Source organism: Channa argus, chromosome 12 (assembly GCF_033026475.1).
Source record: "Channa argus isolate prfri chromosome 12, Channa argus male v1.0, whole genome shotgun sequence".
NCBI lineage: Eukaryota > Metazoa > Chordata > Actinopteri > Anabantiformes > Channidae > Channa > Channa argus.
The window spans coordinates 22474226-22498667 of record NC_090208.1 but is presented as its reverse complement, the minus strand read 5'-3'; the positions used below and the strand labels follow the sequence as shown (position 1 = coordinate 22498667).

Here is a 24442-nt window from a genome sequence, read left to right as displayed (position 1 = left end):
TACGTGTTGCAGAGCTGCATTTTTCAACTTGCGATATAATGAAGTGAAGCGAAAGACGCTGATCACCACATAAAATGTTCCCAAAATGAAAGCAATTGACTTGATCTCAACAATACTGACTCTAAATTTTGTATGATTTTTATTTCCGCTGCTTTCATTTCAGGATGTAGTTTTGTCTCGGCAACAGTTGAAGGGAAAATGTTGCACTGACAACAGTCAATGGAATATGTTTCTGTTTCAGTTAAAATGTAATGTCAGTTGTCCCGCGCCACCCGAACATCTCTCTCTTTCTGTTTATCTCTCTGTGTATCACTGTGATCTTTAAAATGTACTTTTCTGTCTCATTCTGCAGAATCCAGTGGCTGTGCGAACATCAGTAAAAATTATCTGGATAACAGAAGGCCAGTAGGGATGGAACGTAACAGATCCATAGCTAAGGAAGAGTTTTGGATAGCCATCGCTCAGAATCAGCACTGACCTGGCACCCACGCTGAGGTCTGACCTCCTTCTCCAGCACCCTGAGGACCCTTCTTTCCCTCAACAACTGCTTTGCCCTCCATCTCCCCTTCACTCAGCTCTCCTGGTCTTGATCAAACATCCAGAAAAGCTCTGCCTGCTTTTGTTCTGTAAATCTTTATCTGATGCTTTAGCTTCCTGACTGCTTGCTATAATCAACATTGATATAAAGGCAGACGTAACTGCAAAACAGACTAGAAGCAGGTGGCAGAACAGTATGAATCCAGTCATGTACCCCTTCCCATTTCCTCTGAGTAAACAGAGTCGGCAGGGTTTGTTTTCCAGGACACGCCCCCTTACCCTTGTAACAGACTGGTGCCTGATGGGTGCCCTGGGCCTCATTCTGCTCTTCAGCCTGGCCTCGAGCCAGAAAATGGACCCTTCCAAACACCCCATAGTCACCACCAACTATGGGAAGCTTCGAGGCATCAAGAAAGACTTAAACAATGAGATCCTGGGCCCTGTTGAACAGTACCTGGGTGTCCCCTATGCCACGGCACCCATAGGCGACCGCCGCTTTCAGCCCCCTGAAGCCCCAGGATCCTGGCAGGAGATCCGCAATGCCACCCAGTTTGCTCCAGTGTGCCCTCAGAATGTCCATGGAGTCCTGCCAGAGATAATGCTGCCAGTGTGGTTCACAGACAACCTGGATGTGGCAGCGGGTTACATCCAGAACCAGAGCGAGGACTGTCTCTACCTCAATGTCTACGTGCCCACGGAGGATGGTGAGTGGACAGTATTAGATAAAGGGATTGGTGGAGGGTGGGAGTGAAAACAGGTTGTTCACTGTTCGCTAAGCCTGTCCCCTTCGGTTACTGTTGCTGTGCCTGTCAAGCTTTCTGCTCTCACACAGATACATGCTGTAATCATCTAACACCACTAAAAATTCATGTCTGCAAACACCTACGATTTAAGAGAACTTTTAGAAAACGTAACATAATACAAATGCAGTAATGTTGTATTCCAACAGCTTGTTAATTAGCTCTAATCCTGAAAGTATGATAAGGAAAAATATAATTTCCATACAATTTACACTAAGGATGAGTGAGATTTATGCTTTTAAATGTTCAAACTGAGGGTTTAATTGTTCAAATGAGCACAGAGAAAACTCCCTATAGGATTGGTGACTGATGGTTTAAAAATTGTTCACTTTAACAGATGCTGAGTTTAGTTGGGCTTTTAACGGTAAATGGGAATATAAGTGTCCATATTGCAGTTTCGTAAACTCCTTTCTTAAATGTTGTGTCAGGCCTATGTACAAACATCATCACTACATAAATGGATCTTAGATTTGGGTTTGCTCATCCACTACATACCTAGTCACGCCCACCCTCTCTCACACGACATCAATTGCTCACCTCTCTGCTTGGCCCACCCTTTTGCAAAACTGGCCAATCCAATCAGAGCAGACTCATGGTCTTGGGGGGGCTTAAAACAGCTAAAATGAAAATTATCATACAGGTGTGAAGAAGTACAAATACTCAGAGACCCATTATAATAACAATAAGCACTTTTATGGTTGTAAATTGTTCAAAATTGTTTCAGTAGAACCCCATAAGAAAAACAATGTGCATAACATGGTCTCTTTAAATTACTGCTCCAGTTAACAAGCTAGAAAATCCGACATGATTTATTGTGTGCACTTGTATTTATGCTCTTAGATGTATTAAAAAATAAACTTTTTTTAGTGTGAGCATCTGTCTTACTACTGTCCCCATACACATTGCTTCAACCTATTGAAGGAATCTAAAACTTGACAGGCCTCCCATGCCATCTGACACTTACTTGCTCAGCTGTGATGTGCAATTGCGGTCAGGGGAGGGGTTTAGCGAATGGTCAGTTAGGACCAACCCGATGGCAGAAGAGCCTAGGGAAGTGTATTTGATTTATAAAAATCAATATTTTCATTCTTATGTGAGGCTGCACTAATTTCAAACCCAACCTGTATATATTATATATGATTCTGGCGTTTTAGGATGTGCTGTGTGTGGGAAAAGAACCAATATTCAAAATATTCCATGGAGGGTCAAAGAATTTTTCAATTACCCTTCAGTATGTACAGTATATCACATTTAAGGTGTTATAAAGCACGAGGGCAATGGCCAGGACGGAAGGTGCTTTACAAGAAAAGGATTAGGTGATATCTGACTTTTCTTACTTTTCTAAGCATCAAGAACCCACTTCTCTCTACTCAGATCATACTGTAGACGTTTTTTGTCTGCCTGGGCAGTATTAGGTGTGTGAGTAATAAAAGAGAAATATTTCCATTTTGTCGGCAGGTGTGATATAAAGAGTAGAGACTTCCATCGTCCCCCCTCCCTCCCTCTCTCTCTCACTCTCTCTCTCTCTCTCGCTCTCTCTCTCTCTCTATGTCTCTCTCTCTCTCTCTCCCTCCCTCTCTCCCTTCTTGCCTAGGGTATAAGATGTGTTTCACATTTGTCTTTTCATTTCTGTTGTATAGCTCTAATATAAGCTGTCCAAAGCCGGTACCTTTCACAGAGGAACGGGCTGTAAAAATCATCTTGGCAGGTTTTACTTATTTATTTATCACATACATACTTATTTATATATACATTCATGCATACATACATACATACATACATACATACATACAAACATATACCCGTGATTTTACCTCAGACAAGTAAAGATCTTTCCAAAGACACTTTATGATGACTGTGAATAAAGTTGTTTTTTTAATAAAAGCACATGGAGACAGATGCAGAATCACAAATTGGAAAGAAATAGCTCATCATCAGCTTTTAGCGTTTGTGACTACAGTGTATGTATGTTTGTATTAATCTGTGTTTTTTTTTTTACTGATTATTAGTGTGTGTCAGTAAAGTGACAGGCTCTAACATATTACGGTCTCACTTTCAGCACTATCATGAGTTGACTGGATTTGAATTTAAGTCTCTCACAGCTCAACACTCTCACTTCTGCTTCTCCTCTCGAACGATGCATCCTCAGCCGTCAACAAGCCTGTTACTGCCACTTATAGCTGCTCTTCACGCACACCTGCTTTAGGAAACTACATCAGATCTTGAGTCATTTCACAGTGTCACATGACTTGCCTCTACTTCCTACACCTTTCATTGATGTACGACTTTGTGGAAATGCAACACACACATACATATGGTCTCGGCGACTTGCTCGGTCTGTGGACTTTCTGGTTATGTTACACAGGTGTAAAGTACTTCATTCATCATCATGAAACATCAGCATTGTAACACTGTCCGGGTAATACACAAAGATTGTCATTCTAACTAATATTCTGAGATTGCATATATCTATAATTAATATACGGTACATGTCCTGATGTATTTTCAAAACCAAAAGCAGGAAACATATGAAGTCTTTCATTCCTCATCCTTCATCATCATTGCTAGTATATTTATGGTGGTCAAGTCAGGCATGACATTGCTAGCCTCAGCACTCTGTAGCAGCCCCATGGGCTCATGCTCATCCTTTCCACTGCTTCTCCTTTTGCATTGATTTTAAGTCATTTTTATAGCACTGCAGCCGGAGAGGAAAGAAGAGGAGGGTGAACAAGAAGAGAGCAGGAGGTAAAGATAAAAACTGGGAGGGGGGAAGGGAACTGGGGCAGGAAACAGCCGTCACTTGTTCATTGGAGGTGGCAGCCCACTTTGCCATCACGCAAAAAGCCACAATGTTAAATATGCTTTTGTTATCGCACTTTTACACAGTGACCATCTCTCATTTCACTTGTATCTATTTTACGTCTGAACACTGCATCTGTGAGTCTCCTGAGGCCTGTTACTTGTATCCTTTTTAGGGCACTCTTAAGACCGAATCCTTAAAAAAACCTCCAATTTTAAGTGGATTAATCCTGCAGAATTACTTCTTAATGCTGCCATCAGTGCAAATGGAAGAAAGTAGGACACTGACATGAATGTGTGTGTTTGTTTATAGATAAACAGATACACTAACATTTGGCACCAACTCATTGCTCCTTAATTCATACTTAAGTACTTAGCAAGTTGTAAAGCTCGCAATGTGTTGTCATTTTTTTTCATTAATTCCATGGCACGTGTTTCTGATATTCTAATAATTTGGAAACCATGAAATGAAACAACTGAAACATCAACTCTTCACATTTTTCAGACTCAGTCAAGGATGGTCATTGAAATGATACTAAACTAGACACATTTTTACACTTTACAAATGCAAGTAGACCGTATACTGTTGCTGTTATGAAGTAGTAAAAATGACAGGTAGACCTGGCTTTTCTTTTCTAGCACCTCTATTGAAGTCAATTAATGGTCATTGGAAAAGCACTATAATGTGAAGTGTTTACTATAAACAAAGCTCTGTTCTCTGACCATCAATATTAAACCATATCAGGACCAAGGACCAAGGGGAACTTGTTTTACCCTCCAGCTGTTTGCTCCATTACCAAACACAAGAAGGGAGTGGCTCAACCAGTTCCCATGGAGATCACATCCCATAAATCATAGCGAGAGGTTTTCATCTGGTTCCTGCATAGTCGCACCGGATCGATGGATGATGGAAAAGGAGTAAAGGACCGATACATTGCTGCCCGAGGCCCACAGACAACCCACATGCTTCTCTCAGCAGTCGGCAGCCGTTACAAAGAGCATGGCTTCACGGTGAATAAGTCAGAGTAGCTGGACTCAGCACCCCACAAATAGAAGCTCACTGTAGATGATTACCCACACACATAATCTCCTAAACTTGTGATGGAGAAACTGGGTAGCCATTGTTAGCAGAAACAGGTTAGTTTCTATCAGTGTCTGTACCAGCTCCTGTACATGATAGACTGTGTACTTGTTATTTAACTTGATTATCAGTTGTGCACACTCGTAACTGTGATCCATTTCCAAACACAATAATCAGTCCCTCATTTCAACCCATTAACTTGATATTTTACTACTTTAACACACATTGTCTGTTGCTTATTAAAGACTTTAACCCTATTGGCTCCATATGTTACACTGGTTAATTACCAACAAGGAAAGCAAACTCAAGACACATGATTTCCTAAAGGGAAATAGTTTTCTGTATCATTTGTGGTGGTAGGCTGGAGTTTAACCCTGCTAAAGAGTACAAAATGCCTTTTAAGCTGCTAGTTCTTGGCAATTAGTGTTACTTAACATTGGTTTTGCCAGATAATCCCCAGAGATTTGAACCACTAACCTCAGCGTTGTCAGCGTTGCTTGTTGGGTTCAGCTTGGAGGCTTATAAATTATTCCGTACGATACTTCATCTATCTCCATGCATCAAACTCAAACTCCCACATCTCCTCATTCTGCAATTTTTCAATTTTCTGAGGAGATTCATCAATACGAGTTCGATACTAACACAATAATGCATGGGCCAAGCGAGGACTGCGCTGCCACATCGGCATCACTAGAGATGAATAAATAAAAGAGGTAAAAACAAACAGATAAATAATTGAAAGAGAGAGAGAGACAGAGAGAGACATGGGGTGCCAGCTTGGAGCAGTGGAAATATGATATATATTGCATCTGAAGCCAGAAAAAACCTTGATTATTCTGCTCCATCTATTTCTTTATGTATCTTCCTCTTGCCAGCCCCACTTGATACCATCTAAATAACAAAATAGGGAAAAAACAGAGTGATGGGGAAAAATAGATCACCGTCTTTCTGCGAGCACAATGCACTTCCCCTACAATGAGCAATGGCTGTTACATACAGTATTCGTGCCTTAAGCTCGTGCAATTTTCACACACACACACACACACACACACACACACACACACACACACACACACACACACACACACACACACACACACACACACACACACACACACACACACACATGCACGCACGCTTCATCACAGACCCGAGAGTTTTCTTTGATGTAAGCATGCTCTCCAGAACTGAGGTAGAAAAAACATAGTCTTTAATAAAAAGACAAGGACACAGTGAGGAGCAGAGTCAGAGCTGAAATAAGGCATCTCTAGGTAGTTGTCATTTTATGGAAAATAGAGGTCAGAACACAAGGCCCTGTCCAGCCTGTGGTCTAGCTTTTACAAACCAAATCTGACAGAGTCCATCTTTTGCTTTTGCACCTCCTCTCATGTTTCACCTCGCCGCCTCTGCCTCTCTTTTGTTCAGTCTGCTCCTCTTTGCTCTGCGCTTTATCCAGAGGCAGAGGGGAGCCAACAGAGACTGGCCTGATCGGGCAAAGGCTTTGTCTTACTCTGGGAAGTGACAAGGGTGAGGAGAGAATCAGATCAGTCAGGGCCAGTCATTTACTTTGAAATTTTCCTTTGATCCCTCTAGGATTCTCCAGTATCTGGAAGAGGACGCTGACAGCTACAGTGTCCAGAATGTTACTCGTTAAAAACTGATGAAAACCTATGAAAAATATTAACCGCTCCCACCAAGTATTGTGGGTTACACCTCGACTATTAAAATGCCTTCGTTAGGTAGGATATGTTACTGTCCACTAAATGTTAGCACTCTTATGTCACAAAACTCTATTCTTACAACAAATGCATGGACTAAAATGAGCACAGTGTCAGGCTGAATAAATAGAAATGGCAAATCAGTCTCATCATTACCTTAAACCCACAGTAGAAATATACACCTGTCAACCACAACATTACCACCATAAGCTACACAGCCTCATAAACAGCAGAATGTGATACACTGTGTACAGGAGGTAGTAGAGTACACAAACTCGATACTCGAGTAAAAGGGTGAGTATACTCTATGCCTAAAAAAAAAACTGTATTTGCACAATAAGATTTATGGTAATAACAGCAAACGATGTGCAGTAATTAATAAAAAATAAGCGGCAAAGATCATTATTGTCACTTTATGTGCTGACAGGTGGTTAAAATATTGATACGTAGCATTGATTAGCTCATAATATACTGTATAAAGCCATATAATATTTTTATATTAAAACCCCCTGGTGGTATTAATGTTGTGGCTTATTTGTGTATGCTACAAGTTTCAATGGTAATTCTACTGGTTTTCTCCATCTTTGCCTCATACAGTATATACATTCATATGCATACATGCATATATATGTCTCTCTCTATATCTATCTATCTATCTATCTATCTATCTATCTATATCTTTATATATATAGATATAGATAGATATATCCTTCAGCTGAAACCCAATCAAACAAACAACTAGATTATGTCATCTGAACTGAAAAATCCTTCATCCTTCATTCAGTCCTTCATCCAGTTAAGGACTGATATTTTTTTATTGAAAGTGTAGATGTAAGTTTAATACTTCTCATACTAAACCAATGAAATTGCCCATTAAATGTCTTTTTACTGTCTTTAGTAATTGGCCTGTGCTTTACATATGCATTATGCCAAACATGATTTGTGATAATCACATGCGCTTTATCGAAGCAATTTCCATAGCTTCCATTCTATGTCAAAGTGAACTGCTTTCATTTAGTTTTAGCATCTTAAATTAGCCTCCAAATCCAGATAGCACAAAGGTCTTATACTGTGTAAAACATTCATTTTTCTCTTAGAAACCTGTAGATAGCCTTTTATGAAATTGTTGATTTGTTGAATTATTGTAGCTCAATATGATGGACAGAAATGTGTATATACAGTATCAGTGTAAGGTACCAGTTCTAATGACATGACATGATTCTAGAATATAGAATCATGTTTGCTTGGTCATTGTCAAGCATTTTTATTGGTGACAGGCAGGCTTGAGGAGTAAGTATGACATATAACTGACTTGATGTTAAGCCAAGATAATCAGATTACATACACCCCTGGGAATTGATGAAGCATCTTGGATGAGTGGCAAAAACATCTTCAAGACTAAAACAGCAAATCTAGTTGCCTTTGATGTAGTACCTAAGGATATACTCTAAGGTATTAATTTCGCTTTGATACATTAGATGCAGGAAAAAAAAACACAAGATTGTTGAGTTTTATCTTGAGACAGAAAGCATTCAACGTGTCAGTAAATATGTAAAGACAGTTCCCTAGGGATGACAAAATCTATCTGTGTTTAAAGGTAAAATCGCTCCTTTCAGCACAAACCGACAATTTCCAATGTGAGACATGAGCTGAGGAAAGGATTTTCTAAATTGCTGACTGCTAAGCTGGTGTAGCCTGAAGGATTGATGGACTGTTGAAGTGGAGGAAAGGATATTAGAAATGTGTCCGGCACCACTCACACTAACATATCTTACAGGACAAATCTGTACAGACAAAGAGCGGAGTTTTTGGAGATCCTGTTTCAGAAAGGCAGCAAGTGTTTGTCTACGAGTGTGAAAGAGGAAGAGCGAGCTTTTAAGAGCAGATTATCTGTGAAATGTCTCCTGGTGTGTGGGATGCAGCCCAATTTTATAATTGGATGTGGTTTTAAAAACTTGTGAAATCTGAGTCTTGGACGAGGCTTTTGCTCCATTAAAGTGTGTTGCTCGTGTCATTCGAGGTGGTCAGCAATTCAGCCGAGATGAATTTCTTTGGAGCTGTTGTGCGCTATTATCGCATTTCTGCCCACTACTCGAAAGCTGACTACACCACTGGTGATTTCCTGATCCTAGGAGAAGGTAGCAAGTTTCTGCACACTGAATTGTGGCTCCCAAATGTTATGTAATAATACTGTGCAACAAACTCAGCCGAACAAACAAAATAATACAAATGTATCGGCTATTAATGAAATCTTTCATATCCAAAGAAACAGTTTCTACGAGGTGATAAAGGAGGGAGGCTCAAGGAGTGCAAGATATAGATGGAAGACTCCAAGAGAGGGTGAAATGGGGCAAAGGGGTTGTCTTGGCAACCATTCGCCACTTCCTGTATCATCCTGTCAGGGCATGCATCACAGGCCGTGTGCATTTTGCCTTCCCACTAGACTCTGAATGAAGGAATTAGCAGGGGCTCAGTTCTAGCTATTTATAGCCTGTAAGCCAGAGGGATGGAGAGAGAGTGGGAATGTGAGGAGGGAGTGTGTACGTGTGTGTGTGTGTTCAAGAGAGAATGTATTCATAGGTGTTTTTTTTATATCAGTCGGTGTGTGTTCATATGTGTGTGCACATCACGTGATCCTGATGATCTCTGTACTGTTACTGTGCATTGTGTTGCATTCATATGGGTCATGAGTTTGATCAGCCTTCGTGACTTTGTCTCATCTTTCTTTCCCTCTCTTCCTGTCATTTGTAAATCAATGATGCAGAACTACTTAAGTCTAAGCAGTGGCCTTACTTAGTGATACAGATTGATAGTGGAACACCCTCTGCCCTCGGTATCCATGTGCAATGCAAAAATCTTACCAGGCAGGGTTAACACGTGTGTGAGTGCAGACATAAAGCCCTGTTCAACAGTGGATGTAGCCTGTAGTTATTCAGCTCTTATTATCTCTCCTCATCGTGCATCGCAGCCCTTTTCATCTATCCGCTCCTTCCCTTTGCATTCCCGCCATTTTGCCTCTCTGGCCTCCTCCCCCCCCTCCTTTCTTTCTCTCCTAGGCATATTCTTCACCTCCTGCCTGAAATTCTCACAGCTCCTAGTTATCACCATATGCTTTGGATGAGCAATGAAGGCAGAAATAGGATTTAGCTGTAGACAGTCCATTTAAATGATCTTTTTAGCCTCAAGAGAGTGAATAGAGTTTACAACAGTACTTAAATAATAAGCTCTTAGGCTTTGACTATCCATGTTCTTTTGGCTTGGCTTCTGTAGAAACATTCCAGCACAATCTGGGATATCAACTGATTTAACTCGGGGGATTGATAAGGTACATGTAATAGGATTTGATAAAGTCTGATGTACTTTGTCCTCTCAGTTTCATTTTCAATTAAAAATAAACTTCCATCCACAGGTGGTGTTGATCTCCTAAAATGGGTTCTGGCCAAGGCTTCCAGCCAAAAATACTTTTCTTTAAAGTGGAAATGTGTTGAAACATTTACACATTAGACGGGGTTCGAATTTTTTGTATCAGATGATCCAAACTTATATATTTGGTTTCAAATCCCTTGTTTGCAATAGCTCCTGTAATTCTGCAACACATTTGCAGAACACAATTGCTATCATTTAGTTCTGATACAGTTTTCAAGGATTTTATGAAACCCTTCTACATTTGTTATATGTGGGGGTTTCTCAGTTTAGTCTTCTCTTCTCAGGTGAAATGTATGTTCTTCTGGGTTACTGATGAAGTCCTTTGTTGGGTTGGCAGTGGGTATTATTGGATCCGTGTCTTGTTTACATCTTGTTGTATGTCCTATTTATTTCTGCTTATGTATTACTCATATTACCTTTATCATCAGCCGCTGTTCTTTGCTGACCAGTGGTTTGTTTTTTCTGCCATGTCTAATTTATGTGCAGTGCCTCTTACTCAGGAATTTTGATTGATTCTGTTGGTTCTACTTCCCTTCTCAGCAAAACATAACATTTTTATAAAACATATATGTGGACCATTTCTGCATATTCACAGCTTTATTTGAATTCTCATTACTGATATTTTTCCTACCAGAAACAACAAAAACTCTGTAGCGCTTCTTAAATCTAACATGACCTCCATGATGTTTCTTATAAAGTGAGCATGCAGAATGTAATAAGTGGCAGCTTTAAATATAACTAACCACTATTCAGGTGCTTTGACCATCACTGTATGTTTCTGTTTAATAGCTAGAAGTGATATTTGATAGCTGGTGATTGATTGGGATCATTTTTGTGGTACATTGCATTAGTATTTGTACACACTTGGTGTGGTATTTTTCTATCACAGCGTGTCCAGGATTCAGGTTTATCATACTATGTGTAGAAGACGTTTAGCGGAGTTGAAATTATTATTTTATTTCTATGTTTAAATGAGAATATTGTTTCTCATTTATACTGAATAAAAACTCTTTTCACTTCAGTGGAAGAACTGCATTGCAGCTTGTTTATAATGGATAACAGCCTGGACCTTTCACAGTATCTGATCTACCTTTGTTTCCTTTGTCAATAGAAACTGAAAACAGTCTGTGTTCTCAAACTACACATAGGCTTGTTGTTAAAGTAACCTTGAGAAATAAGATATAGGAAGTTCAAAGGGCCTGGTAACCTCTAAGGCACACAGCAAAAAGCAGAATTCAGCTGTCTTGGAATTAATGATGGCTATAGCTCGCCTCACAGCTTGGTTACAGAAGATGCACATGCATGCAGACACACAAACAGAAAAAGACACACATGCAGATATATTCACTTCTTTCTGTGCTTTATGAGGTATGCTGCTTTTTCCCACACTTTACCCACCTCCAATCAGCTTCTATTTTGTTTTTTTGCTCAGGCACGCACACACACACACACACACACACACACACACACTATCTCTTTTAATGCAACTCAAAGGACCATCTCTTCAGGGCTTCTAAAGCTGAGGGGGCCAGTGGCGGTGAATGCAAATTAGCCCTTCTGCACAGACATGCGGAAACACACACATGCTCACATGCACACACTCCCACCTCTTGCCAGGTCCTGCTGCTCTCAGCGCCTCCCACAACACTGAATGGTGAGAGCAGAGAGAATAAGAGAGAAAAGAGCTCGATTGAACGAAAGGAAGGATGAATGGATAGATAAAAAGAGCATGAGGTTATCGAGAGGTAAAGCCTCCTCCTCTGCTAAAACAAGTGTCCTGATATGTTCACGTAGGAGAAAGTCAATGCATTAGTGTTTGGATATTCATCAGCTACTAGAGCAGCTGATGGGTTCAAACTGACACTGAGAACTAAGGACTCAAGGTTAAGTTTATCCCATGCTGATAGATGCATGTATGATATGCTAATGTGTCAAGATCACACATAAACACGTGATGTCGCATATGTAAAGTGATATGCAGGATGATCACATCTTAATAAAAGGAAAGGATGTAATAATCTGTAAACAATAAACTACAGAGAAGGTGATGTGCTAAATTTAACATTGACTGGACTATTACAGCCAATCAGGCAAAAATAGACTCCAGTTTTGTTATTTTGTGTTATGGTGTCATGTTTTATTAAAACATTTCACTATTTGTGCAAGTAGCTTCTTCAGTCTGAGGAAAGTTTGTTAGGTAGCCTGAATTTAACCTCCAGGGTGTTATTGTTAGGATTTAATGATCATGGTTCATACAACCCCTTGTACCCCCACAATAGATCCAAACCATATTTGGAAAAAGGTGTAGATGGTTTAAGAAAGCAGTGAATGAAACCATCTAGGCTAAGTGGAAAATCCCCCACCTCAATAGAGGTGTGGATAAATGGCTGCTTATAAAGCGCTTTTATCCGAAGCGCTTTACAATGTTGCTTCTCATTTACCCATTCACACACACACTCACAAACCGATGGCAGCAGCTGCCATGCAAGGTGCTCACCCGCCTCACCGGGAGCAACTTGGGGTTTAGTGTCATGCCCAAGGACATTTCGACACATAGCCAGGAGGGACCAGAAATCGAACCACTGACCCTGTGGTCTGTGGACAACTGCCCTACCACCTGAGCTTCAGCCGCCGTTTGAGATATCAGGCATGGACTCCCATTTTCTATGCTGCTCTTTTATTGATCTGTAGAACCGATAAAGCTACTTTGAATAATAGTGAAATATTTCAAACTAACACTTTATGTCCCATAAAAGTTAAGTCAGCTTTCAAGAAATTTATAAAATATAACAGAATTAATAATCGAGCAAGGTGCAGTCAGTCAGGCAATCAGACAGCCACTTTCCCTATGCTTTATGTTTATATGCTGAAAAAAGCCACAAACATAATTGGCAATGACGGGATACAACAGCATTACTGCCCACTGATTTCAGCACCATGGACAGCATCACAGAACCTAGTCTATAAACATGCACAACCAAGTGAGGTGGTGGTCGCTTCTACAGGACTCAGTTAATATATGGTTTTGTTGAACTGGTCACACCTAGTAGACATTTGAATCCACATATATCCATCGGCTTTAATTGTTTGCCAAGCCACTGCCAGAAACATGATACCAGCTGCCACACATGCTGACATTCCTGGTGACTCTGAAGTGGTAAACGACTTATGGACTTGACTTTAGCCTTGCTCCTTAACCTGTCTTTATTGCCCGATCCCTCATTCTCAAGTCCTTTTAGCCTTTTATTTACCTGCAACATATTTCAGACTAGCCTTGAACCCCCAACTTTTTCATTTATATGCTAGTTCTGTGAAACTTTTTATGGTTAATCAAGATTATGTTATTATGTAAATGTCCAATCTAGAATCTTTCCACAGAGTTTACTGAGCTAGCTCCCACTCGACTCCACAGTAAATGCAGCAGCTTCAGCTTTACTCTCTAGGTGACACAACACTAGGTGTTTTGCTGTGATGTAGCATGGGCAGATGAGGTGGCTTGTGAGAGTTGGCAGTTTAACTGTCCAAAGGCATTAACACAACATGCATCACGTTATATTACTGCTGCTGACTTTGCCTTATTTCCCAGGGGTCTTCTTCATCTTTACATTTGAGTTGTAACAGCATTGTGATCCCATGTTAAAAACCAATAGAGGCACAAATTACTAGAGATGGAAAGCTGTAATAGGAATGGGATTTTCCTTTAGTGGTAAACGCAGAGCTTGCATACATAAGGGTAGGAACGGATGAAAAGTGAAAAGATATAAAGAATGGTAAAAAGAGGCAGTAAATGCGCATGTGTCTGCAGTTTGGAGTTCCTGCTGGGCCTTTTGACCGAAATTACCCCTCTTGCTTCGTCTTGGCACTCCCTAAGTGTCCCACTCTGTCAGCATTAGGAGCTGTGCCTCATCCACTCACTGTTTAGTAATGTCCCAGTGCTGCAGCCTGTGTTGCTATAAGCACCATACAAGGCCCCCCATGGCAGGAGGAGATGGGTATAGACAGAGGAGTGGAGGGTGGCAAAAGTCGGGCCCAAACAGGCTTTGTGCCTTCCTTCATTGTGTGCATCCTCAGTGCAGCCTACAAAAGATTCAGCTTCTGCTGTATGCACTGACCCATGTGCCCATGTTGAGTGAGAAACTGATTATTAAAAAAACTGATAATAATATGAAGGACATTGTCTTTTACATTTTACACATTTAGCTGACAGCATCAAATAGTCTGCAGCCTACTGTGTGGCCATAATATATATTTAAAATGACAATATATAACAATATAAAGAAAAAAATAATAATTTTTTACCCATAAAACACTAAATTATTGAGCAATAAACCTGAGTTTTGTGGGTTTTGGCTGCTGGTACTTTTCTTGGTCTGATGTGACCACTGGCCTCTAGTGGCTAATGTGAGGTAACTTTAAATATACAGTATACTGCTGTGCTGTTATTGAGTACATTCTTTGACTCATGACTGTCACTTCTTTTTTATCTTATGAAAATTCAGTTGTTTTTATTGAACATGTAAAGCAAACACTATACATCACAAAGAAACAATTGTATTTGTAGTCCGTTCTCAGTTGTTGATGCATTGAAATTTGCTGACTAAAAAGAATAAAATGAGACGTGCCATGAGCCATGTGCAGTTTTTGGATGTTATCACTGTTCAGCAAACATTGCATGGTCTCACTTTAATCAGCATTACCAGTGAGGATTTTTGAATTACAGTATCTCCATAATTGTTTAGTGTATAAAATGCCAGCCACATCCTCCCCGAGCTTGCAGCAGAGTATTTCAAATTTTTATGATAGAAATAAAGATAAGGCAGTTTGTCCACCACCAGGCTTTGCAGCTTGATTGTGTGGATTTCAATTTTAGTAGATGCACCAACTGTAAGATGAAAGCAAAAGTTCACTTTGATTCATAGAGACGTACAACAGCCAGAGGAACTTAGTTTAATTTGATCGATTTTCCTTCCGTTCCTTCGCTTTATCACTGACATTTTAGAACTAAGAGATTCTTAGTACGAGACCCCTTTGGAATAATTGTATGTTAAAGGATTAAGTGGAGAAGGACGGGAGAGGAGCTCTTTGTTACATGTGATGGAAACTGCTTTGGTGTTTCAATACAAGTACACAGTGAAGGTGATCTTAGATCATAGTGGAAGGTTATTGCACAGATCACCAACTAGCCTTTGTTTATGGCAGATTCTAGAACCGGAGTTTGAACTACTGTTCAGCGACACAAACACAGATTGGTTCCTTTGTGTTTTTTCATGGACAAAGGCGAGTTGAGACAATGTACCTCAGAGATTTTTTCAGAGATGAAATATTACATGAAATGGCAACAGTGTAGCTGAGCATGTCGGCATTTTGATAACTCAACATAACCTCCCGCCATGTTTTTTTTTTTTTTTCTTCTTGTTTCCCTTTACCTCCTCCACCTTCCCCATATGTCAGACAACATAAAAAGTCTGCTCTTCAAAGGTTAGGCTAATGAAGAGCTCACCCAGCTCCACTGACAAAACTGCAAATGTCAAAATGGTTAAAAAACAGGTGTTTTACAAACTTACCCCTTATCTTTTACATGAAGTGACAAACGCCAGGCGCTGCTTTGACAAACAAATTGTATTCTTGGAGATGGAGTGAGAGCCTCTCCAGCAATCTGTCATCTGAAGCACAGAGAATCATGGTATTGACAGTGGAAATCGACTGGCTCTGTGCACACAAAAATACACATTACACTAGTTGGCTTAAACAGAGAAATATCTCATTGTCATTTTTCAGAATAATTTACCATTTTAAATTGTGAGTTTTTTATTTTTTATTTTTATACATTTAAACTCATACTCTACCACATATAAATCTGTACGTTGAACAAGGTGTATATTGTATTAAAAAGTGTGCACAGTATTTTCTCTGGAGATTCAACTTGACATATAAAGTAATGTAACTATTGGATTTCCTTTCTGTATTCTGTGACCTCATGAAAAGTTAATGCAGCAGCTCACAGTTTCTAATTATATCCATTATTCTTGCTTGAGAATAGCAGAATTTACAGCAGACGGTGACTGTATAGTGATACAGTCCTGTAATAAATCTGTAGAAAGTGTGTATTATCCACATTCAGACCGGAGTTTAAACTCTAAAGCACATTTGCCGACGCAGTGTATGCATGAACGCATGAACCGATGAGCCTGTGTGTGTGTGTGTGTCTGGCTGCATGGGGAGAAAATGGCTTTAACCTTCATGCCTACTCGATCTTCATCACTCCGTAAATGTCACTCCATCTGCCTCCCTGCCACTCTCTACATCTCTGTTTACCTCTCTCGTTTTCTCTGCTTCACATATTCTCATTCTCCCTGTCAAATTTGAATCTCTACACTTTTTTCTTTATACCTCTTGTTTTCCTTTAAATGAATTCTTATACATCCTGCTTCTCTTTCTTCCTGTTCTTTACTCTCGCTCTAAACAACTCAGATTCCTCTGACGTTCAAAATACCTCCCCTCCAGCCACACTTTCCCTTTCTTCCCTCTCTTTCACTATATACTCTCCTCCCACATACATAGACATTTCTATTTGTCTCTGTTGTACACACATTATTTTGAAAAACCTATGTCAGCATCCCTCTCCATCCTTTTTTGCTCTTTTTTTCCTCCTTTTCTTACTGGTTGGATCAATATTTCTCAGGCTCTCAGTATGAGTCTGGAGAATGAGGCACAGAGAGCCTGAAAATGGAGAGCGAGTTGACAAAGAGAGAAAAATCGGTGTGCGAAAAGGGAGTAGGGAAATAGAAGGAAAGTAAAAGAGACATTGTAGAAAAAAAATGAAAGGGAGAGAACGAAAGAAAAGTGAGGTGCAAAACATTTTGATGACAACTGAATCAAACAATGTGGCATTCTGACTTTGTGTTGTTTGGCTGACAGATATTCTATTAACTGGAAATATCTCACATTAAAGCACAGCTAGCATATATTGGCATTACTTAGCCTCATTCATCGTTTTTTTTTTTTTTTTTTTTATCTGTAGCATAGCAACAGCCTTAATGGCCACACACTCTAAGATAAACAGCATCACTGGGTTAAACATTAAGGTTTAAGCGTGAGTATACTGTAATAGAAGCATATTAATAGCACGTTCCCATGTACGTCACATTTCCAGTGCGTCAATACTCCGTCATGGCTGCATTGTGCACTTTGAGCGGAGCATTTCTTTGATCTCCAGAAGTCAGATATCCAGTGATGTTTAGAGTTGCTGATATAGTGTTTTACATTTTACATGCATCCTGAATACCTATTAGCAGCTCGTTTATTATTAATGGGGTGACAGATGCCTTGTGGCTCTACTTGTTTTAATTACTGTACTACAACATTTCATCCTATCTTTAGTAGTATCTGCAGCAGATGGAAACCTAAAGCATTCCCTCTTTATGCTTTACAGGCTTTGAAGGAAGTGAAATTAAAATGCTCAGAATAGCAATTAAAAGCATAATGTGTCTTTCAAATAACTAAAATGATTTCAATAGACAAGAGATGAGCTGGTCCAGGAACAACAGACTGAATGCATGGATGAATTGCTGAATGTTGCTACCAACAAAGGACAAGGGGCCAAAGAGGTCACTTGTAAAAAGTGTGTTATAAATATGTTTAAACAGACACACAAATGGACTAAAAAGAGATTTATTTATTTATTTATTTGGTCTTTTGGGCTAATCCTGTACATTCAGGGTTCACCACAACGGATCATTAATCCGCATGTTGATTTGGCACCGTTTTTACACCAGATGCCCGTCCTGATGCAACCTCCCCCAATTGCTACCGGGGCTTGGTACCAGCACTGCGCAGCTGGGGATTGGGAATGGGCTTTTGGGGGCTCAGTGTCTTGCCCGGATCACTTCGACACGTGGTTGGGAAGGGTGGGGCGCGAACTTCCAACCCTATGGTCAGTAGGCGGCCACTCTATCAACTGCCCCAAGAGACACAATTACAGAAGATAAAATGACTGACAGAGGGATGTCCAGAAAGAGAGCAAAAACTACCAGAGAGAACAGAGGGAGATCAATGACTAAAGAAGAACTTAAAATGAAAAAAAAAAAAACCTTTAAAGAGACAAAAGCAAGACAAAAAATTAGAAAAACAGTGACTAGAAAGAAAGAAAAGAGTCAATTACTCATAACCACACCATGACTAAATATGTAACAGAGAAATGGCCAGTGTCTGTAGTGGTGCTGGGGAGCACAGTGCTGGTAGACTACGGGCGTTAACAGTCATGTTTACCCAAACAGTCATTTTGACCTTTGGGTAAACATGCTGAGCTGCAAAAAGATAGCTCTTATTAATATCAACATGTAGCTCCTCTATAACCATTTTTATTCTTTGGCTTTCCAAATATACTTCCATAACAGTAGGTAGGGCTGCCAGTTTTTTCTGTCGTTTAGACTGACTGTTGATGCCTCAGAAAGAAACCTTGTGGTAAACAGATATAAACAAATCTAATAAATTGGGAGAACCTTCCAAACAGATTTAATTGATTTTTTTTTCATGTGCATTTTCCCTCTAGAGAAGAATGTAGAATGAGATTAAAGCAGGCCAACACCAGCTCAACCACAACACATCTACTTCTTAAAGCCTAAACAAGGGCGGAAAGTAAGCAGAACTGAGTTTGCACTTGTCTAATAAATAATTCAAACACTGGAAATTAGGAGATGGGCAGCATAATCCCAAGTCATCAAGCACTTCTAAAATATGTAGATTTAATTGACTGCGGCTTCATCTCTATTGCAGCCCTTTACTATATTTTTCCTTCTTAAAACTTCCCCCCAAAAATGGAAAATTGGTTGTGAAAGAGAGCGACTGTTTAGAGCCAAAACTTTAAGTCCAGTAAGGCAACACATGAAAAAGCCCACAGAAAGTGATAAATCAAAACTAGCCTTTCAGCTGCTATGATGCTTTTGTTGCCCTCTGGTAGACCTGTTAGGCTGCTCAACTTTTGTGTGCTTGGCTCATTTTCTAGCTGGTATGGCCTCAAACAGCCTGGGACAGCATCAAGACAGCCTCATCTGTCTTTGTCCTATAACTTTGAAATTTCCAAAAAGCCTATTTTTCATCTAATGCTGCTACAGGCAAGGTTAGTGTGCAGTTAGTGAGATGGGCATGTGGGAAAGAGAAAAGTCCCTGTAGTCATCATAAAGAAAATCTTATTATTTAACAGACACAGAAGGTAAGCTCGATCACTTGGTTGGAAAGAGTAGAAGAATACATGCACAGTACTGGGTTCAGTTCAGTTCAGGGCTTGACATTAATGCTTGCCCACTTGCCTGGTGCAAGTAAACTTTATGTTCTTGCAAAGCAAGCAAAGCAAAGCATCAGACAGTTGCCAGATTGTGCAAGTGAAAAATAAATTTAGTGGTCTACAAACAGCAGCATTAACCACCACGCTCATTATCCTTCAGACTTGATTGTGGTCCACCTGTGGGAAATTCAGTTCATTGCGCGTGTTTTGGAAAAGCATACACCTGTCGATATGAGGTCCCATAGTTAACAGTGCATGTCAGAGCACAAACCAAGCCATGAAGTCCAAGGAATTGTCTGTAGACCTCAGAGACAGAATTGTATCGAGGCACAGATCTGGGAAAGCGTACAGAAAAATTTCTGTAACATTGAAGGTCCCAATGAGCACAGTGGCCCACATCAGCCATATATGGAAGTTTGGAATCACCTGAACATTAGTCAGGAAGGTGACCAAGAACCTGATGGTCACTCTGAAAGAGCTCCAGCATTTCTCTGGGGAGAGCGGAGAACCTTCCAGAAGAACAACCACATCAGTAGCACTCCACCAATCAGGCCTGTTTGGTAGGATGGCCAGACAGAAACCATTCCTCAGTAAAAGGCACATGAAAAACAAAGATCAAACTCTTTAGCCTGAATGCCAAGTGTCATATCTGGAGGCTCACCATCTGGCCAATACCATCCCTACAGTGAAGCATGGTGGTGGCAGCATCATGCTGTGGGCATGTTTTTCAGCAGCAGGAACTGGGAGACTAGTCAGGACTGAGGGAAAGATGAATGCACCAATGTACAGAGACATCCTTGATGAAAACCTGTTCCAGAGAGCTCTGGACCTCAGACTTGGACGACGGTTCATCTTTAAACAGGACAACGACCCTAAACAGACAGCTAAGATAACAAAGGAGTGGCTACGGGACAACCTTTGAACTTGAACCCGATTGGACATCTCTGGAAATATCTGAAAATAGCTTTGCACCGACACTCCCCATTCAACCTGATGGAGCTTGAGAGGTACAGCAAAGAAGAATGGGAGAAACCCAAAAATAGGTGGCCAAGCTTGTGGCATCATACTCAAAAAGACTGAGGCCGTAATTGGTGCTAAAGTTGCTTTAACAAAGTATTAAGCAAAGGCGGTGAATAATTATGTACATGTGACCAAAGCAAAGCAGCAAGCATTTTGGTGCAGCAAGCAAATCAGCACCAAAATGTGATCTGTGTCAACTCTATAAAGCCTTAAAAACTCGAAACATTCCCAAAGGAGAACCATAAAGTCGTGGACATAAACATTTTAGCAGATGGCTTGAAATCTTGGGACTGTTAAAACTTAACAATGAGGTAGATTCTTTTCCTATGAATACCCATCTAAAATACAGGTGCTACCTGCAGATATCTCTGAACCTGTAAGTGCATCAAGTAAGGGACTGTCTGCTATTTATTGATGCCTGTTACAACAAAAAATCCACAAATAATTGTTTTAAGCAAGATGTATTTTCTTTTCTTGTAAAATTGCCTTAAAATCTCAGCGTGTGGTCCATTTAATTTAGAAGCAATAGAATGGTGGAATTACAGTCAATCTATACATCTATCTTATTATGCATTATTTAAAGACCCCTTACTCTCACTGAAGTCATGTCAATGTTTTAAACTGCAAATGGAAAATCTGAAAAATATTTGTAAATAATAATAAGTTGGATTATTTAGCCTATTAAATATAAAGTCGGGCTACAGATGCTATAATAATGTGTCAGATGCACATTTATAAGTATGCCGTTTTTTCTGCTGTTCATCCTGTTATCATGACCTGTGATCAGCACTTGTGCATCTTGTGGTGGCTTAGCTGGATTTAGGTCTACATATTTTGTATTTCACTCTAGCAATAATGTCTGAAAAACAGTCAGGCAAATCACGCAATTCAATTGAGGGAACTCAATTAAGACCTAATGAAACGCAAGCAGCAGGAAACTAATTGTGACAGGTTGACTGATGATGACTATATGAAACCATTTACAATATTGCTGAAGGGTGAATATTGCACATCACCTGAAAGGACAGGCGCATACAGGATCCTATTTTAAGTGCCATTCATCTAAAAGTGGACTTCACAGCTGTTTGTAGCGTAGTCACAACTTACTAATCTTGGCTACTCATCTGTGACCTGCACATTTGCTGCTCACACACACACAACAACAGTGAGTGAGAGAGCAGTGGTGTGATAACGAAGCAGAAGATTGGCAGTATAATACCTCTGCTTGCCTGTCTGATTGTCTGTACGTCTAACTACTGTAACACACACCCACACACACACTAGAACATCTATTTACAATGCGTGAAATGTATATGTGGGTGAGTGACTCTCAGAGAGGACGTCGCATCTCACTCATCCTAGTTACACATCCACAACCTGCTGTCCTTTACGCACACTCTCACATACACACACACACACGCTTGTGCACAAATCGTTTTGAGTTATTCACTGCAAATCTGCTGCAATACTTTAGCTCCAGGACAGTGACAATGTCCCCATCTCTTTTCTCTCCCATACACAATCACAAACATACATAGTCCTTTGCACAGCTCCAACTGAGCGTCCATCAGTCGACGCTCACTCACAAGCTGTCAAACAAGGTTATATTTCCTAATACATCAGGCCGAAGTGGCACACATTGCCTAAATGAGCTTCTCAACACCTTCTTATTCTTACTCTGGATCCACATAAACATTTATTACACACAAATGCAAACTCACTCGTATGCATAGGAGAGAAACATAACTTTGTGTGCACGGGCTAGTACAAGGTAAGAGGGAAACAAAGTACTGATATGCATGTACAGGAAGAGGATATGCACTGTACATACATTACACATTTTTATGAGCCAAATTACAACAGTTTACAGCCTCAGTCTGGGGAATGTGGCTGTTCATCAATAAATGTGAAATTGCATAGGAAAATCAGCATAGGAAATTTCAAATGACATCAAGATTACATTACAAAGTTCTTTATTCTGTGTGTTAAACCAAATAGTTTGGATATAACAATTAGTATTATAGTATAATTAGTAACAACAAACTACATAGTAGATTTAATTTCAAATGGATAAAGTTGAAATATTGGCCTATTAGTCTAAAATCAATGACAATCTGAAACATATTTTTTAAATTTATCAACAAAAACTACTGAAATCTAGGATAAAAATGACAGTTAAACTGGTTGTAGGGATAAAAATCAGTCTAGCATTTATTTGATGTATTTATTTTGTGTAAATGCAGTGTAATTAATACCAGCATAAATGCTAAGTCGCTAGCTGAAAGACAGGCTGACACAGGACACCATTAACATCTTACATTGATCAGCCTTTCCCCAGCTTGCAAGTTAAACCAACATTGAACCTCTAATACAGTAGCACCAGCACAGAAGTACCACTTAGTTTGTGGTGGAAAAGGGGTATTTGATCTCCAAAATAACAGTGTGGTGAGGTATTGATCAGGGCTATTGTATAAAAGAGTTTCTAAAGCTCTGGAAGAGCACAGTAATTTAGAAATGATATAATTTTTAGAACCACCTGGAGTCTTTTGTTGGCTGTCTAGACAAACCTAATACCCAGACAAGCAGGGTCTTGGTCTTGGAAGAAATCAACTGTCACTCTAGCAGAGCTTCAAAAATTCTCTGCAGAGATGGGAGAACCTGGCAAAAAGGAAGTCCTCTAAGTAACACTTCATAAATTAGGTCTTTATTATAGACTGGTTAAAGAGAAATCACTTTCAGTAAAAGACGTGAAATTTGCCAAACAGCAGGTTACTCTGAGAGGGCGAGGAAAATTTTCTGCTCTGATGAGACACACCAAAAACAACACGTCACAATTGAAAAAGGAGAAAAACATTACTTTTGCAATAATACTGGAGTCATTATGGGACAAGTCTCTGAACTGTCCTGCCCTTGAGTAGCCCAGCCAGACTAAAGCCCCATTGAACATCTGTGAAGAGACCTGAAAATGACAGTTCAGACACTTTCCATCCAGACTGGAAAAACCTGAGAGGATCAGTCACAAAGAATGGGATAAACTGTTTAAATCCAGGTGTAAGAAGCTTGTAGAGACTTACCCTAAAAGATTTGAAGCTGTTATTGCTGCCGAATGGGCTTCTCCACACCACTGAATTAAGGGACTCAATACTTTTGTAAATTGATTATTTTAGTTTTTCTGTTTTATCGTTTGCAAACGAAGAGACATTAGACAAAGCTGTAGAAACACAGTGTGAAAGGTTGTCGGCCACACCCTAAGTTTGTTTGGTAACGTTTTCACTTAACTTTTAATTTTACAGTTTTTACAGTTTCTTCCATTATTAAGTTTAAGTTGTATTAATGTTATCTCTCTTTTTCTTGAGTTACCTTTTTTGCCTATCCGGGGATGTTGGCCATCCAAATAAAAGATTGATTGAGGCCCTTATCAACTTTAAATACTTTCTACTCAGCCCGGACCGTACCAAGTATCCCCTTGGATGCAGGGAGGTGAAAATATGTGCAAAATGTTATTTTAGTTGTTATAGGTTAGTAAACTGTATTTGGTATATTATATATTTTTTTGCTTTTGCATATATAAAAAACGGGTTAATGTTAGTTAACTTTGTCTGGTGTGTGTTTAGAATTTGCTAAGTTACAGCAATGTCTACCCCTTGTGTCTCATATTGGTTTGGCCAGCCAGTATATACAGGTGCTGGTCAAATAATTAGAATATCTTCACAAAGTTGATGTATTTCACTAATTCCATTCAAGAAGTGAAACTTGTATAATGTATACATTCATTCCA

At 39.7% G+C, this 24442-nt stretch overlaps 1 protein-coding gene across 5 annotated transcripts in view; it reads left to right on the top strand.

The window, feature by feature from the left end:
• The window catches only part of nlgn2a (neuroligin 2a), a 175262-nt gene that overhangs the window by 59718 nt on the left and 91102 nt on the right, over window positions 1-24442 (top strand). For 4 of the 5 annotated variants that reach the window (XM_067523854.1, XM_067523853.1, XM_067523852.1 and 1 more), the window contains one exon: window positions 353-1241. In XM_067523854.1, the coding sequence (XP_067379955.1) occupies window positions 734-1241 (508 nt within the window). In that variant the 5' untranslated portion in view covers window positions 353-733. Of the gene's footprint in view, window positions 1-352; window positions 1242-24442 lie in introns of those variants that run through there. The other variant, XM_067523856.1, reaches the window with a different exon arrangement.